The 18,990-nt window shown below is 40.3% G+C and overlaps 1 protein-coding gene across 3 annotated transcripts in view; it reads left to right on the top strand.

The window, feature by feature from the left end:
* The window catches only part of phkb (phosphorylase kinase regulatory subunit beta), a 107,108-nt gene that overhangs the window by 82,610 nt on the left and 5,508 nt on the right, over positions 1-18,990 (top strand). For 2 of the 3 annotated variants that reach the window (XM_023332822.1, XM_023332820.1), the window contains 10 exons: positions 686-779; positions 5,756-5,839; positions 7,554-7,658; positions 9,608-9,690; positions 11,266-11,356; positions 13,665-13,723; positions 13,935-14,097; positions 14,430-14,511; positions 15,151-15,208; positions 18,196-18,286. In XM_023332822.1, coding sequence (XP_023188590.1) covers positions 686-779; positions 5,756-5,839; positions 7,554-7,658; positions 9,608-9,690; positions 11,266-11,356; positions 13,665-13,723; positions 13,935-14,097; positions 14,430-14,511; positions 15,151-15,208; positions 18,196-18,286 — 910 coding nt within the window. Of the gene's footprint in view, positions 1-685; positions 780-5,755; positions 5,840-7,553; positions 7,659-9,607; positions 9,691-11,265; positions 11,357-13,664; positions 13,724-13,934; positions 14,098-14,429; positions 14,512-15,150; positions 15,209-15,435; positions 15,527-18,195; positions 18,287-18,990 lie in introns of all 3 variants that reach the window. The other variant, XM_023332821.1, reaches the window with a different exon arrangement.

An 18,990-nucleotide genomic window follows, 5' to 3' on the forward strand; every position in this document is an offset into this window, starting at 1 on the left:
TTACAAGGAACGCCTTATAGTCACGTTTAGAGCAGCGAGGCATTGTTAACATCAGGTTCTGTGTGTTCTGTAGCGGTGTGAACGCCGCCGCACTCAAAGAAAAACACTCCGTCCCTCACAGCAGTCACCAAGCTCTCACCTTTGAGGTGAAAAATCTTTTCTTTTTTTTTATGGTATTAAAAGTTTGTTTCCCTAAAAAACCTCAGCTGTGTAATTTTGTTCACATCCAAGCACAGCACTGCTGAATGACGGCCAGGATGAGCTTCGTTTTCGACTTAGTGATATGTCAAACTCTCCGTCATTTGGTTGAAAGTTCTCTGAAAAGATTACCGCTGCTCAAGAATTTTTTATTATTATTTTTTTACAAGCAGGTCACAGGGGGATCACGGATCGGTTTGAAACACGTATCTCGTTGCCTATGAATTGCATAGAATATGGTACTTTACAGCTTTACAGCTTTAGACAAAATAAGGCCATTTTGGTGAGACGTCGGTGATTAGTTCCCTGAGGTATTGGGAAAAATAATTGATGCATTTAATATTTTCTGAGAACTTCAAGCTGGCTTAAGATTGAGCGAGATCAAAAGAATAATATGAAACCAACATGTTTAGGTTGAATTTGACACATTTTAAGTACGTTGTAAGAATGACGAGTGTTGATGTGTTGAATCCTTTTGTCTCTGCAGACTTCAGGTGTTTTTGAACACGTATGGGATTCAGACCCAGACGCCTCAGCAGGTCGAGCCCATCCAGATCTGGCCTCAGAAGGAACTGGTCAAGGTAAGTTTTGATCAAACTTTAACCGGGCACCAAGTTTTGCACAACACCTTCAACATTTGCTCAAATCTCAACAGTCCTTTCCATCAGTCACATGTTCCATTTTTGTCAAACTAATATCCGCCGGCTCAAAGTGTCTATTCTTTGAACTGGGGTTGTTTTTCCCCGGCGGCATGGGCGCGCATTGCCTGCTCAAAGAGGCAGCAGGACAGGAAGCTGTTTTTTTCTTGTTGTTGTTTTAACCTCAGAGTGGCCAACTTTCTATTTCTCCTATCTCGATTTGATCCAGCGGCGTCTCCTGCACTTTCTGCATCTGTGCCCTCTTGTCTCCTGCAGTTTTTGAAGCCGTTCAATCCATTGCTAACATGTCGTGACATGTTTTATTATTGCTAGTCTTACTTGCATTCAAAGAAATGGACTTCAGAGATTGGAAGCATTAGATTGTTGGACTTCTGCAACATAAGAGCAAATATTTATGGAATTCAGAGCATAATTACTCAACATTTTATACATGTCACTGTTTACATCCTTTTTTATTTTGCATTAATAGGTATGGTTATTTTATTTGAGAGGTTCCATAAAGGTTTGTTTATTTATTTATGTTAAAGTAAAAGCTCATTAACTCTGCCCCCTACCAATAAGCCACTGCCCCCCCCCCCCCCCCCCCCCCCGCTGAACTCCTCTGGAGCCGGGCCTGACACACTTCATCATTTGGCTCCATGCATATTTCACTGCAGTGTAAGTTACATTTATGTAGACAGATTATATAGAAAAGGCCATAAAATGTTACGACTAACATTTAAGCTGCTTTCTGTTCAGCTTCACCCTACACTAACATTTGTTTGGGTATAATTAGAAAACGTATTGATTGATTGGGACCGACCTGGTAGAAGCTCAACTGACAGTCTCATCTAAGTGATGCAATAATTTAGCGATCGCTGTTTTAATTACTGATTATATGGAAACAATCTTCAGTTCGTTATAAGCAGCATTGGCTTTTATAGACAAACGTTTGTCCTTGTGCTCAATTTGAAATGGAAAATTCTCACTCTTTGCTCTTTTCCTCTAAACTACCAAAAGTCGGTGGAAAGAAAAGGTTCATATTTGAGTAGCCTTTGCGTGTCATTCCAGCAGCACACAAATCTACCTGACCTCAGCGTCCCAATACATCCTGGTTCAGTCATTCCATGTGCTTGTCAAGCCATCAGCTTGTCCTTTTTAGGTTTTTCCTCTTGATTGTCCCATCACTCACTGCAGAGCTGCAGCGACGCCGGAGTGACTTATTATCCCAACAGGGGTTCCTTGTGTTGATTGATCAGCATAATGGTAAAGTCGCTACTGTGCCAAAGTGACAATCCATAAACCTGCACAGTTTGCAGAATTACTCTCCAAAGGTTACATTTCTCACAGTTCTGTCAGAGATGAACTATTTATCTTCTGCTGAAGTCTAAAGGGATCTTAGTTTTCCTGCAACAGCTTTTTAAGCCAAGTGTTCGGAATGATGAACAGACGGGGGCTTCAGGAGTATTTTTGCAAATACTGAAGCTGCAAGACTTCCTCAGAGTAACTCCAACTAACTACAAAAATCTCATGTTTTTAGTTTTTTTTTTTGTTTTTTTTCGCCGTAAAGCATTTCTTGACATTGAGGATTTCACCGCCTCTGAATCTAACCACGTCTTTCCTCATACAATATTCCCAGATGCTTTTGTTGAGCTGGTTCATGTTTAACTTTCATGAAAACTGACAACCTAATGAAAGGGAGTAATACTGAATGATTGTCAAACACCCAATTTGTACTTTCCTCTGTGTTTTGACCTTGTGAGAAATGTAGTCATAACTTACAACGAATCCTCCGATGGCAACGAAGTCAGCAAAGTGCATGTAGACTGCACCTTTCACAGAGCACAAAAATAAAATATGATTGATTTAAATTATTAAATGATACAGAATGAAACACAAATGTATGATAATATTTGAAGGAATCTAAAGGGAAAGCATAGTTGAATGAGAATTTCTTAAGCTGCTTTTTAGCCGAGTCCCAAACTCTCAAGACAGTGGAGAAACAAAGGAAGTTGCTTCTACTGTCGAGGAGCAACAGCCTGGAAAGAGCAATTCACTGGAGTTTTACGTCTGGTTCTTGGGAATATGTGAAGTTTTTGTTTTGCAGAAGTTAGATTGAGATTTGAACAAGTCAGTTATAAAGTAACAAAAACAATAAAGGAAGGAGCTGAACACTAGTAAAGTGAAAACTTCTGTTGGTTCCAGTTAAAAGTCTTACGGCAGAGTTTTGTACCACGTGACAAGTGCAATAATCTAGATGAGACGAAATGAAAGTATGAATAACAATCTAAATTTTGTGTTTTCCCACTAACCTTCTTAGTTTGGCAAGTATTTCACTAATGATAAAAACAGATTTTGGACAATATGTTCATGTATTGTTAAATATTACATATGTCTCCTATTTAACATCTGATGAAGATACAGACGCTGAACAAAAATATCAACGCAAACGTTCTGCTTTTGCTCCCAGCTTCCACAGATTTGTGAACAGTATTTGAGAGAAATGGTCATTATGTGTATATAGAAAATGTTTTACATCTTTGGGTTTAGCTCAAGAAAAATGGAAGCAAAAACGGTGTATAGTGTAGATATTGAACAAGAGAGGCACCAGGACTGAACCTTGGGGTACATCGTGTGTGACTTCTGTAACAGGAAAGTTTCTGTAGTCAACGTGATTTTACTGGAGGATCCAAGCAAAGCTGTTGCTGTTGAATGTGCATAAGTATTCAGTGACAACTTCAGCCTATTACAGAATGCTGTTTTCATCCTTTCCGTTTTGCTTCTTTAACGTTTTACGGATTATACGAGTTGTTCTGACACACCCATTACACCAAGCACTGCTTCTGCAGCAGGTTTTCCTTTACATCCCTGATTTTGCCCGTAGACCCTGTCCCTCATCTGCATGTCTGCTGTTGGAAGTCTACCATCTCGGTGTCATCTGTCTCTCCTCTGTCATATCCGTCACTCCAAGCCTCGTCTCCTGCTCTGCTGGCATTCCTCATCTGTCAATCTGTTGTGTGACGCCTTCCCTCAACGTCATGTTTTTTAAAAACAACCATTTTCTCCGGTCGTGCCATCTCTCCAGGTTCTGGTTTCTTTTCGACGATCTTTCTGCCTTCTGTGTCTTCCCCTGTGTGGCCGTCCTACTCGCTACTCCAACCACATTATTGCCCCTAGGCTCACATCCTGTCCATTATGCCTATTAAATCAGAGACCTTCTCCATTGCCTATCATCTCCCTTTTGAACTGTCATACCTGCTACTTTTTCTTCCTCTCAACCTCTTTCTGTTTCTGCTGTGTGGCACTCAGCCTCACAGATGGAATAAGGAATCGGGAGTCAGAGCGGGCACCATGCTGAATATTTCATCCGATGCCCAGACAGTCGTTTCTTCCGTGACAGAATCTGTTTATCTCGGCGGTGCCGTCATCCTGGTCGCTATAGGCTCTGTGATTTTTGCACATTCTGGGATTTTGGTCCATGTCAAGATTGTGACTGTGTTGCAGCAAAATGCACTGATAAAACCACTCATTAACAAATTTAAAGTATGAATAAATTGTTTCCTCTGCATTCAGTGAGTACTTCTTAAAATCAAACATTGAACATTCGTAGCACTTTATTTAAAAGTGGTGCATAAGACTGTAATGACACCGTCATAAACCTGACATAACACCTGTCATGAACATGATAAAGTCTTCATGAATAAGTGTCATCCAGTAAACAATGACACTTTAAATACAAAGTTGACATTGTTTAAAATGTCTTTGTTTTGACAACTTTATTAACCAGGAATCATCATCTGTCATAAATAGGTGGAGCTAAAGAGGGAGCGGTAGAGAAAATTCATAAATTGGATCAACTTTGAGTCAGGCGCCGCTCACTCTGTGAATATCCAACATTCAACTTGAAAACAACTTCGCTGCTGTAGTTTTAACGGCACAAACCTGCACAAACGGAGCACTGGGCACTTTTTTTGTTTGTTTTTTTTTGGTTTTTAACCCCTCCAGGGGGTCTTTTGTGGGCTCTAGTGTCCCTTATATGATAGTAGGCTGACAGGAAACGGGGAAGGAGAGGGGGGAAGACATGCGGCAAAAGTCGTCGGGTCCGGGAGTCGAACCCGCGACGGCCGCGTTGAGGACTCAAGACCTCCAAATATGGGTCGCGCTAACCGCTACGCCACCATGGCACGCCCAGCACTGGGCACTTTTTGACGTGGGTGGGGTGTCAGCTTCACTCAGCTAAAATACACCAGCATTGTGAAATAACCTGCTTTTTCAGTAATTGGTTATGTGTTTAGTGATCTCTAGTCTAGTCTAAAAGTCAGTGCAAAAATATGACTGACAAAAATTTTGTGTGATTTGAATGGATATGTCTGGCTATTTGGCAGCGAATGACGTTTTAACTGATGAAAAGATAATGGATTGTGTTTTATCTACTGTAATAAAAGCTCAATTCGTAGCATTTGTTTCTAAGGGCCTCTGTGAGCCAATAAAGTGCTGTTTTCAGACACCAGGTGTTTGGGGCTCATGGGTGTGCTTTTGTCCACTAAGCACGCTGCTGACGGCAGCACAGGGACCTTGATTACTGCTGCATTTCATAACTCAGACACCGACCTAATATCCGTTGCTGCTTTCTATCACGGAGGGCGATATTTCAGCTCATGAGTGGCAGAATCACAAAATGCCTCGGCGGGCCGGAGAGATATCGGGCTCATGCTTTCGTTGCGACGTGGAAATGAAATTCCGGAGCATGACATTTCAAATCAACTACGGTATTTTCATTTTCAAAGTGGCACAGATGCAATCACAGGGATCCGTATGGAAGAGGTGTGCTGCGCAGTGTTTTCCCTGCGAGCAGAAAGGTCAGCGAGAGGATGCGGTGAAGGCTGTGCACACTGATTCAGGTCTTTGTGTTTCTGCAGGCGTACCGTTTTCTAGCCGTCAATAAGAAGCTGGGTTTGAGTGGGCGTCCGGATAGGCCAGTGGGCTGCATCGGGACCTGCAAGGTATTTGAGTTTGTGCTCATTCACCCACACACACACACACGCACACACACATCAGGATATGAATGCATATGTGCATCTATTTGTAGTTGTGCTGCATGGATCAAGAGGGATGACTGATGCACACAGCACATATCGATCCGAATACATTAGTGTGAGCGTGGAAGCACACACACAGCATTCTGTTCCTGAGTTTAGTTGTCTCTTTCTCCAACACGCAGACGGCATCAGTGACCGTTGTTCAGATTCGGTTGATAATCTGCACTTAATTATGCCAGCTGCTGCTGTCGCACGCTGACGTTCTGAAGTATTCAAACCCGTTGAGCTGAACGGCAGACAAACACAACGCGGCGCATGATTGCGAAGTGGAACAAAAAGCAATTACAAAAGGGGTTTTGATTTCTCAAAGTTCAATAGAGATGCTTCCATTGATTATTGAGAAGAGTATAAATCATTTCTGACAAGCAGTTTGAAAAAATGTACATAAATCAAAATGGAAGATGCCTTTTACCAAAAGAAACTATTGACTGAAAAATCTGATTAAAATCCAAACATGCCACGCCGGCGTAAATCTAATTGAGAATTTGTGGCATTACTTGAAATTAGGAATGCAGCAACATGAAAATGTGGGTGTCAATATTGCTGCAGTGGCCAGTTACTGATATTTAATGATATTACAGATCATATTCATTCTACTACCTTTTTAATATCTTGAGAAAAAAAAACAACCAACTTCACCACTGCTTCTTTTCTTACCCACAATCCCGCACTGCATCACTCTCATTGTCTCATGACCAAACAAATACCACGGGACCAATCGGCTTCCCCTCCAGAAACAAATGGATGGAAGGAAATATTGGTTATTAGCATCAACCCAGTTTCATTTATAGGACCAATAGCAGTGTGTAAAAAGAAACAACAACAAAAAACGACTAAAGTCGGCCGATACCGATGTCCGAAATGTTCAGATATTCTCAATCCAAACTGAGTGATCATGAGTTGTATTTAAATTAATGGACGAAACTTTTAGTCTAGATGTTCAAAGGCATATATATTGACTCAGACGGGTCTGAAATGAAATGTATATCACACTTTTCAGAAATTTACATAGAAAATGTTTAAAAACAATACGTCATTTCCTCCCACTCCTCGCTCACTACTGTGTTAGTGCGCCACAGTAAAGTCCTCTGGAGTCCACTTTGTAACGAGACTAATTTAGGTCTACATGCTTTTCAAGGCACTCCAGCAGCAATGCATCTGCTGCTTTTTTCTCACGCAGCACTTAAAAAAAAATGCTAGAATTAATAACTCGTTCTGCCCCACTTTCACTCCTAATGAGCAAATATCTGAGTTTGTGCTGAATGAAGGTCGCAGAACCAGATAACGTTGTACCTTTGGAACACTGCAACAAAGCCACCGGCAAACAAATGAATCATGACTCCAAACACATTAAGACAATATTATAATGGAACATTTATTGGGAAGATGGCAACATGCCAGAGGACATCGTCATCATCATCAGTTTTCTACCAGCTCTCTGTGTGTACTATGAGCTGATGCTGTGTCTTATCAGAAGCGGTCTTCTTGTGACTTCTACACCAAGGACTGATGGCTGGTTTTATGTCCTGCCCAGAATAATACATTTCTAACTGCTTATGGGCCATCCATCTTCAGATATCACAGCAAGTGTGTGTGTGTCTGTCTGTCTATCTCTTAGATTTATCGCATACTGGGCAAGACGGTGGTGTGCTACCCAATAGTGTTTGATCTAAGTGACTTCTACTTGTCTCAAGATGTTATGCTTCTAATTGACGACATTAAGGTGAGTCAATGTCACATTTCATTGATTTGGAAAAGCTTAGGTGATTTAAATACATTCACCTTGTCTGGTTTGAGAAGACATTAAAGCACAGACGTAAAAAGGAAGACAGACGAGACAATATGCAACCCTTTAATGGGATCGTGTCAAATTCAAGGTCTGGCTCGCCGCAGCCTCTTATGTGGCCCGCTGAACTTTAGAGGGCCATAGAAATTCATCTTTAAAGTAATAGTTGTGTGCTTAAATATTTTTTTTAATCAGTTACATCAAATCAGTTTTCATTTATATAGATCCGAAATACATCACTGTGAAAAAAAAGTTAATTGTTTTATTTCAAGATATACTAATCAAACGCAGAAAAAAACCCAACTATCATAATTTAGTAGTTTAGCGGTTTCATTCTGCCTCCACCGGCCCTTTGACGACATTCATGATCTGGATGCGGCCTGAAACAAAAATGAGTTTTGCTCCCCTGCTCCAATATTAAGCGACCGATTAATCGTTAACTAGAATATGCAGATAAATTAAAAAAAAACATTTAAAAAAAGCCATTTGCAGAAAGAGCAACACAAAGTTGTACGTTTTGCGTTTAGAATGAGAATATTTTCCTTCGTCTCCCAGAACTCCTCAGGCGGTGCAGTTTCACCTTCACCTGGTTCTGTTAAATTCTCCCATTAACCACCTTTTGCTTTCCAACTATTAGTTAATCCACAAAAAAAAACCAAATACAAAAATAAAAGCAGATTAGCCATTGATGTCAGAGCTGATCTTCTCGCATGTTGATTTTAAAAGTTGTTTTTTTTTTATTGCAGGTGCATCATTTGATACAAAATGACCAATAATTCACTAAAGAAGTGCTGTGTTGTTGCAGTTTAGGGAATAGCATTTTTATTTTCTTATTTAAAAAAATAAAGTTTTTTAAAATAAATTCAAGTACTTATGTACTTGAATTTCAATAGTTTTTTCTAACAAGCTCAAGTGGTCAAATCCAATTACTAGTCAGAATAATCAAGTACTAAAATAGTTAGTTGGAGATAGATTATATGCAAATTAGATTTTGGCTACTATAGCTGGAAAAGAAAAAGCTGGTAAGAGATACTTCTACCAGCTTTAAAGCAGGTATTGAATATACTTTGTTAGGTTTTAACATTTTGTGGTAATAAAAAGCAATTCCATGAAATAAACAGGTCCAATCTGAAGAAGGCAAGGAACAGAGATGTGCTGTTTTGCTTCGACATTCAGGCAGTGAAGAGGACAGCCTGATGTAGAGGGGTCAGAAACCTGGGACAAAATCAGGTCACAGACTGTCAAAAAAAAAAAAACCTGCTGATCCAGAGCTGGAGGTTCAATCAGGAATGCAGTAAATCATTATCTCTGGCAAATTTATGGTTCCAGAACATCCAGTCAACCAGTTCACACAACCAGCGGGACTCTAGCGGAGTAATCATGTAAACGTTAGTGAAAAACGTTCTTGTCCAAGAGTGCTGTAGAGTAGAGAATGTTTTTTCCTGAAAGTCCGTTCACTTCTTAGTGCTAGATATTTAAAAATGTCCTCGTTTCCTGTTCCAGTGAAGAAAGCAGGTGTTGGCACAGCTTTGTTTCCCAAACGTTCGGTTATTTATTTATTTCCGATTGTAACGTGAATCCGGCGATAAGCCGTGTTTTCAGGAACGCTCCAGACATCCTGCTGTGATCTCTCCACATCAAGACTGTGTTTGTGTTTAACGCTGAGCTGCTGGAGGAGCTCGGCAACGTAAACCCAGCTTCACAGCAGAGGAGGCTGAACTCTCCAAATGCCACCGACTCAAATAAAGGAAATTGAATGCTTTACAGCTGCAGCTCGTGGGTCTGAGATGCTCTGTGTGTGTGTGTGTGTGTGTGTGTGTGTGTGTGTGTGTGCGTGTGTGCGTGCGTGCGTGCGTGCGTGCGTGCGTGCGTGCGTGCGTGTGCAGAACGCCCTGCAGTTCATCAAGCAGTGCTGGAAGATGCAGGGACGTCCACTCTTCCTGGTTCTCATCCGCGAGGATAACATCAAGTAATGCACACACTCACACTCCAAAGCAGATCTTTTCCGCTGTTTTACTTTGATGTGACCGTTTTCCCAATGCGTTCTGTCTTCTGTCTCATTTTGCGTCGCTGTCACTACATTCATCGCTGTCTCAAAACTGTAGTGAAGCGTTTAAAAAGCCAGTTCACATTGTTTTTTTTCATCTAACTTTTCTCCCTCTCTGCTGCCACCCCTTCTCCCGTTTTGTGTGCGCCATTAATCTTAAGTGGAAGAACGGTGCTACTGTATTTGCCTGCTGATTGGGTGATAATGTTTCTCATTTGTATCACTACAGCCTGGCTGGTGGGCTGATTACAGAAGTATTGACTGTTACCCAGGGAGCCATACGTTAAATGCGCTACAAATGTTTAAATGGCCTCACTGCAGCGCCCAAAAATGAATCAATGGGCGCTCATAGCAGCAGCTCGATAGTCATTAGTTTGCCATTGATCAGGACGATGACCCGTACAGCAGTGACCCGTGACAGAGGACGGAATAAATGATATTGAAGCTTAGTTATATTTCCAGATTGCATGGTTACTACACGTTTGCTTTGAGTTGTAAGATTGATTGTGACTAGCAACGAAGAAAATCAAGAAAGAATCAAGTTTTAAAGATATTATCCAGTTGCAAGTTGTTGTTTTTTTTTCTCCTAACAGATGTATACTGGCAGTAAGAACCAAGCTTGGTAATAAAATATGAATTTCCCCTTAAGTTTTTCTTTAAAGTACAAAGGCAATTCCAGTTGACTGTGTTTAGGTCAATAACGTCACGAGAGGCACAAACACTGAGTTGATCAGCTGGATTTAATGAATCTGATGGCAGTTTGCAACGTAGGCTTTGAAGGGCAGCACTTGCATTTCCAAGGAGTTCACTCTTTGGTGTTTGTGTCGTTTGACTCTGATTCAAACCCTCCATTTTCACCATCTTCCAATTGTGAAAATTAACACAAAATCAACAAATCTCCACATTTGTACTTGCTAATATTGCACATGTTTTGCAAACCTTCCACAAAAAAAAAAATGGTCAAAAACATCAGGTTTAAGTGATGCTCCAGAATGAATGACTGTTGAATCTGCCTGGCTGTTATTGTTTTCTTAACTTTTTTTCTTCTATCTGTAGATTTTGGAAGGGATTTAACAAGGAAAAATGCAAAATTCCTTGTAAATATTTCTAAATATGTTTCTCTTCACAAACAGGTTGATGTGCTTTGTTGCTGACAAATCTTTAAGACAGGCAGTTTTCTCACATATGGCTCAAACGTTCTGCTGCTGCCGTACAGAAAAAAGAAGAAAAAAATAAATAAATATGACTAAATTCACAAAATTTAAGAGCTTATAGTATATTTGATGTCACCACCAAACACCTGAGGGTGGAGGCTTTTCTTTATTTTGGGGAGGGTAAAGTGCATACTGACTATAAATCAATGTCCAACAAAGGAATAAAAAATGAATAGAAAAATTCACCAACTTTTCCTACACCTGACAAACTAAAGTGAGTTTGATTGATGCTCAGGGAAGGTTTGACTGGCAGCTTTAACCATCAAATATTTTATCTAACCAGAGGGAGCCGCTTCAATCCAGTGTTGGACATGTTGGCCTCTTTCAAGAAAGGCGTCATCGGCGGGGTCAAAGTTCACGTCGACAGACTTCAGGTACGTGAATCGAGAAAACCGAAGCGGCTTTTAAAGCGTCGCGTTCGGAATGGGAAGTGTAAGGATGCGCTTTACTGAGTTAACAACTGTGCAACAGCAGCACGCTTTCAATTCTTTGTGAATGAAAACGCTACATTTTTCAATCAGAACTCTGTTGGAGTTCAAATATTGGGAAAGGGATTCAGAATTAAATATTGGACATGAGGGATGAAGAGCCTTTACAGCTGCGACAACAGTGAATTTAGCAGCCCTAAAACATGTCCCCGGGGCCCGTTAAATGCATTATTAAAAAAGTGTTGCATCAGGGCACTGCGTCCGACCTGCTTTGGCACTACTAAAGCTGGAGAGTGAATGTAGCAGATAGTATTGGTTTGTAAAGGTGCAGTGTGTAGAAAGGTCACCGACGATGTATTTGGTCAAGATACATTTTCTGCTGTGTCCATTTCCTCCTCAGTTTCTATCTTTGTGTGTTGTCTGTGAAAATGTTTTCCTCAAAGGATCAGTGGGAAAATCCCTTTTTGACTCTTAAACATTCACGATCTTTACAGGTGTTGTGAATGAGAGAGAATTGGCTGCACTGTTTCTTTGTTTTGAAGTATTTCTTCTTCCTGGTTTGTCAAAGCAGAAACTGTTCCCCTGCCTTTTCTCCCTCTGCATGGTGTTTCTTTGACATTGTTATAAAGTCCCTTATTTGTTCAGCAGTATTAACTTTCATTTCTCCTTCACCTCTGTCTGACTCGTGGACACGATTATTGTTTGAGCGATACGACGGCGAATCGGGGCCACACTAAGAAAAAAAAATTAAGAATGAAGGGAAGAATCACGAGAACAAACAAGAATAAAGTCGAAATGATACGACAATAATGCAGTGTTACAAGAATAGAAGGAAGACTCTTACAAAAAAATAAATCCATGTATTTTTTTTTTTTTAAGATTTCACAAGTCATCTGGGACCTGCTTTGCTATTACAGAAATTGGAAGATATGTTGTTGTTAATGAAACCCTAAATTCTGCTCTTTGTCATAAAATTGTGACAGAGAATTTCTGTTTGTGAGTCTAAAACACACTTGCGTTATATAATATCTCAATATGAACAGAATAAAGCTTTTATCATGGCTCAGTCAGTCTGGTTTTACATCTGATTTGGTTTTACAACATTTCTTAAAGAAGTGTGAACCAAGTTTCTGCCCCACGTGACGATTACCAGTTAGTGGCAGATGTTTCTGTAGATGTTGAACCAGTCACAAAGTACCAATTTAGGTAGTTAACCTTTAATAAACTGAATTATTATTTAAATGTCGGTTCAGTTTGTCATCCTAATTAGTTTGATGACGTGGAGCATTTAGATGCAATAAGAAAACAAAAACTAGACATTTTCAAGATGTCACAAACAGTTTTTTATTTTGAAGTTACATAAAATAAATAGGTTATACAAAGACCAGAGTTGTTGTTTCTCCAAGCCTTTGTCTTGTTTCTAATATAAATTGCTCTAGAGTCGTTTAAGTTTCCCACAAAGGTTGCCATGGGGACATGCAACTGTAAGCATCCCAAAGTTAAACTCGAAGATACCTTGCCGAGACAGCGGCGCTCCGCAGAACAGACTGCAAGGAAAATGAGGCCGAGGTAGAACTAGAACTTCTTTCAACATTGGTAACTTTAACTAATGTCTTTGTCAAACTCCCGACAACTTTTCCTCCTCCAGCTCCTCTCAGACTGTATTTGTGGTGCTCAGCAGAGACTTCCACACAAGATTCTTCTTCTTTTTTTTTAACTTTTTTTTTCTTTCCCCACCCCTTGCCTATTTGCCATTCCGTTCACAGCTACCTCACGGCTTTGAAACACTTGTGCTCTTCATCATCTCATTGTTATGGAGAGCACAACCGCCCGTCTCCCGCGCCACTTCGTTTAGTTTTTGAGTTGACTTCAGCTGGAACGAGTGGTATCACTTTTGGACCTGAGGAGAAGGGAAAATTGGAAAATTAGAAGATCTCTTTGGAGATCTTCTAACTTTTATCATTACATGCGGCAGCTGTGTCCGTTTAAAAAAAAAAAAAAAAATTGTCACTTGGCACCTTGCTGGTGAATCTTGTTTTTTTTTTTTTTTACTGCATTTTTGAAGCATTTTATCTTTCCTGAGTCACCCAACAAACCTTGTGTACCAGATTGCTTCCTCCACTCTTGCTGGCACATGAGCCATTATGGATCCTCTATGACTGTTATGTCTCTTGGATGGTTGGGGCCGTATCACCAGAATAATAACTTTATAGTTTTTTTAAATGTGCTGTTTTCCCCCCTGTCATTTTCACAGACCCTGATATCAGGAGCATTTGTGGAGCAGCTGGACTTCCTTCGCGTCAATGAGGCAGAGTAAGAGTTTCTTCCCTTCACGCTTCTTCACGCTTTCCTTGTTAAATGTGAATGCTTTCTCTGCTGTGGTTGCAGTAAAAGTGAAAATTCAGGTTAAAGTGCTTTTTCTGTTTCACCAAAGGAAACCAAAACGTTATTGAAAGGAGAACATTGTCATTATTTCATGTGTCAAATAAAACTGACATGTGCGGTCCGTTTCCGTGTGCTAAAGGATCCCAGAGTTTAAGAGCTTTGAGGAGCTGGAGCTGCCGAAGCACTCGAAGGTGAAGAGGCAGACGAGCACGCCCAACGCCTTGGACCTGGAGCAGCAGCCGGAGATCAGTGTGGGGGAGTGGCAAAACAAGCCCACCTATGAGATCCTGCAGAAGTTTCATGTAAGCTGATTGTTTCAACAGAGCAATGATCCGGTTTACCACTGGGTTCTTGTTGAACAGAGAAATTATTTTTAAAGAATCGCATGTAAAGCTTTCGATCAAATAGTAACATTTCAACTAAAATACGATCAGGACGGGGGTTTTTTTAGCTGTTGCAACTTAATATCCAAATCAGTACTCCAATTAGTATAAACCATGAACAATGTATCATTTTAAGTCGGTTAATGATACCATCATTCTTTTTTTTTTTTCTTGTTTTTTGAAAAATGTTAAGTTTGCATTCGGGATCACTCTGATCTTTGTTTATTCTGCTTGTCTGCGTGTTCATGCAGGACTGCAACTGCTTGGCCAGTCAGGCTCAGCTCGCCTGTATCCTCCTCAGAAGAGAAGGACCAGACTTCCTGGCAAAGGATGGTGTGGACACGCCGCAAATGAGTTCATAAATAAGGATTCTAGTGGAGCATCAGGGTGTCTTAGGAGAAATTATACAATAATCTTAGAAGACAATCAGTTAGCAGTTTTAAAATGTTGATTCATGCAGTGGTTCCCAATTCTGGTCCTTTGGGGGACAAGAGTTGCAGCTTTCAGATGTGTTTCCGCTCCAACGTATCCACAGGTCACACCAGATATTTACTTTCACTGTAAATAAACTGCAGCCTATAAACCTGACCCAGTTCTACCAGTTCTATCTGGTAAAATGGGCCAAAATCCCAGCAAACTATGGTAAGAAGCTCGTGAAAAGAAATGCAAAATGTTTGAACCAAGTCATACGATTTAAAAGCTAATTCTACCAAATACTAAAGAAATCCATCTAGTAATCTAAATTTCTATAACTTAAGCTGAAATTGGAACTAAAATGACATTTTTTTAATGGAGGTGTGTTGGAGCAGGAAAGCATCTGCAGTAAAACCCTCAACATATCGTCTCTCGAGGGCTGGAGCTGGGATGCGATTGGTTTAATGTTTAAACTGTGTTAATCTTACATGCTTCCCATATTCATTTAAGAGCAACATTTAGAAAAAGTTATAAAATCAGCCATATTTGTGATTCCAGAGAACCTCATGGATGAACTGGAGAGAATCTACAGACGAGCCGGCAGCAGAAAACTTTGGTCTGGTATTCCCATTTCAACACACAAACATAGTGTTTGTCCAAAACATATTCACAGAACATGTAGCGTCATTTAGTGGCCTTATGGCGTCATGAGACAGACTTCCTCTGGAAGTAGCTTGAAATGCTTTTTGTTATTTCTTGTGTCTGTAGAAATTCATTTAATCACATTGTCCTGACTTCCCAAACTAACAAAACAAACTGTTGCGTGATCTGGATAAACTACAGGCTGGCAGTGCGGCATGCTGCTGCCATTACCAAGAAGTATGCCAGCTCTATAGCCCCGCACATCACCACAATACTGGTTCATGGGAAACAGGTAAAGTTCAGCGGGCGACACAGTAAATGTTCCCGCATGTTTTAGTTGCCTAGCTAGCTGGCTAGCTGGAGAGCTGTGTGAGCTGTGTGTTGACCTGTACGATTTCACCGTTCACTGTAATCGGATCCTCGTTTTTCTTCTAAGCAAAAAAAATAAACCCTTAAAATTAAGATGTTCCTATTTAATTTACAAATAATAATAATACATTTGTTTATTTTATAATCAAAACTGTTGTAAATTTTTTACATTCTAAAAAACTTCAAATTAGAAAAACTGCGATTAATGTGAATAAAGACGACAGAAATAAAAAATATATATAGGTGGACATAAGACAGTAGCTAGTTACATGTGAACAATCGCTTTCTAAACATCATTTTTAATGTGAAATTCTTCAAACAGTTTAAGTCACCAACATTCACTCTGCTCTAATTTACCTAAAAACTGGATTTTTTTTATTTGGCTATCTTGTCAATTTGTTACACTGCTGTATTTCTAGTGCATTAACTGATTTAGGAACATTGAAACCTTGGCTCACACAGTCAGGATTTTGGCAAGCCAGCTAGGACGCTTGCAGGAACCTTGAGTTGGATGTAATCCGGAGCTGAGCTTGTGGTCAGTGTTGGCTTTCTCTTTACATTAAAACCACAGAGGCTGAACCCCTTCCTCCAAGTCCATTCCCAGTGGCTCAAAGGCTGGCACTGCACTGCAAATTAAATAGATTTTGACTCTTACCAAAGATCATTCTATCTAAATACCTTGGAAAAAGCTTTAAAGTTACCATAGCAAACCAGTTCATAATTTGGAAAAACAAAAACAACATTCTTATCCACGAAAGCAAAGATTGTCTACTTTTTACATTGTCCTTCACAGAAAAGGATTTTGTATTTTGTGCTTGTTTTGGGTGTGGAACCATTTGAAACGATGTCGAATTTCTATTTGAATTGTGGTTTGCTGCTGGCCTCATCCACAAATACTGACCAAATGTTGCAGGTGGTTGTCATATGTCATAACTGGGTATTTGTTTCTCTCATCAGTGCCTTCTGTGCTCATCGTTTGCTTTCGTTATGCTTCCTGACATGACAACTTTGATTGTATGCTGTTTTATTCATCGACATTTTCAGCTAAGAGAAATGCACTTATGACATTTAAAGATGGAATAGTCTTTTTGCTTGTTTTGTTTTGCTTGGTAGGGAATCTACTCCCATACTCAACTGTGTATATGCTCTCATTTTTCTGACATGGGCCAGCAAGTGAGGCTTGAAATAGGTTTTCTAAGGATCAGTGCTTTGACAGCATACCATGCTTTTTAAACTTTAATGTTTTGTTGATTTCCTAGCTGTACCTTTGTTTTCCCCACAAATGTAATCATGAAATACAACAACTTCTCAGGTAGAAAAATTGATTAGGACTTTTACTCAGCATATAATAAGAGCAGACTGTGTTCCAGCTTATTCATGGCCTCATTCACGACATCGCCCCATGCTTCCACCACTGCTGTAAGAAATGTAATTCGTTTTTGTGTGTCATTAGTCATCCCTGGCTTTGTATTTAGATAACTGCCATCTCAGTGTGCCATTTTTCCCTAATAGGATTCCTGCAGACAAGAGGAAGCATCTAGCAGACCGCGTTGAACCTCATGAATGATAAATTCAGACTTGCGTGAACATTAAAATATTTCCTAGAAAGTAAACTTGATATTGGAACTTCCAGAATCAAAATGATTCGATGTGATTAGGATGAACACTTTCCAGCACATTGCTACTGTAGATGTTTTCTGCAACCCTTGGTGTTATTGGATAATGTACAAAGGATACAAAGAAAGAAGCTACAGTGTTTTGTGAAGGTCCACTTTTGTACATTTTGTCACAGATACAAACTTAAATATTTTTATTTGGTTTTTACTGTGATAAACCAATACCAACCTTTCGATAACTCTGGATCAGGAAGAAGATGCTATAACAAGCAGTTCAAGTCAAAGGCAGTCTGACTTTTGTTCAGTATTTCCTGAAGATGTTTCAACACCCCTCCAGGAGTCTTTAGCCCTTTCTCCAGAGGAAGTGCTTCAACCAGCTCTCTCTCAGTCAGCCCCGGACAGATTGTGGCGCCTTAAGAACGCATAAGGCATCAACTGGCACCAATTAAAAACATAGCCAGCGACTTCAGAGAAACTGGCCACCGAGGGGTGCACTTATAAAAGGACATCATCAGCGCATTGACCAAAGCTTTTCCGTGCTCACAGCCCGCACAAGTTCCTGCCGATGGAACACCCTGCCAATGAAGACCAACCCAACTTGGCTAGATCCGAACTAGACAGTAACCGGCTAGAGTGAGACTTGACAATGGAGAAGGGGCTTTTGCCAGTTCTGTTGAGCAATATGTCTGCTTTACATTCCTCATTCAACTGACAGACTCCTGGATACGTGTCGAAACATATTCAGGAGAAACTGAACAAAAGTCCGTTTACTTTCGATGAATCTTGTGCTACTTTATGTTGGCTTATCACGTAAAATCCCAATGAAATGCAATCAAATTTACAGTTGTAACATGACAAAATGTTAAAAATGCTTTAAAGACTTCTACAAAGCGCTGTACATATTAAAGTCCAAGCTGTAAATTTGTTACTTGTCCTAAATATCTCAAGAATGTTCTTGTGTCTTTTCGCCCATTAGGTCTGTTGTCCGTCTTGCTGCCAGTCTCTTAACTAAGCTAGTGGACAGCCTTGCCCCCAGTATTACTAGTATTTTAGTGCAAGGCAAGCAGGTAAGTGGACACAGAGACCTGAGTACACAGAGACACAGAGAGGGGCCTGAGTAAAATGTTCCCCTTCTCTAAGGGTAGTATGTTGGGGAAAACTGTTGGCGGCATGTTTGGCGATTTTAATGTTCACTGATTAGCAGAAAAAGCAAAATCTCGATGTGTACATCGCTGAAGGCTCCTCATGCTGTATCCTATGGGAACTATTTGGGCCAGCTGCTTGCGCATGTCCCTCATCAAAGCTTACATCGACTGTGTTTGTGATCCAAGCTGTAGTTGCAGATACAGCAAGGCAACAAGCATAACCTATCTCCCGCCCCCCCATCGCCCATCCCAACCCCCGTTTGGCCACACAATAATTTGCAACCTGTGTGGATACACGATTGACACACTGACTCATGAATTGTGTGGATTCACCACATCATGCCGGATGTCTTTCAGTTCATCATTCTCTCTCAAGTGGTATTCAGAGATTAGCCTCCTCTCGAGAGTTCCAGTTATCTTGCTGCATTTTTACCCTTCTGAACACTTTTAGGTATTTCATTATGCTGAAGTAGCTCAAGGTGTGAATCTGCATATAGATTGCCAATGAGGCAAGAGGGTAGGCTCCTCTCGACATGATTGGAAAAGCCGATTTAAAATTGGAGACGGATGCCGCTCCTCTCTTTACAATAAAGTATTAAGTGGAGGCAGAACGAGGCGCTGTCCCA

Source organism: Xiphophorus maculatus, chromosome 4 (assembly GCF_002775205.1).
Source record: "Xiphophorus maculatus strain JP 163 A chromosome 4, X_maculatus-5.0-male, whole genome shotgun sequence".
NCBI lineage: Eukaryota > Metazoa > Chordata > Actinopteri > Cyprinodontiformes > Poeciliidae > Xiphophorus > Xiphophorus maculatus.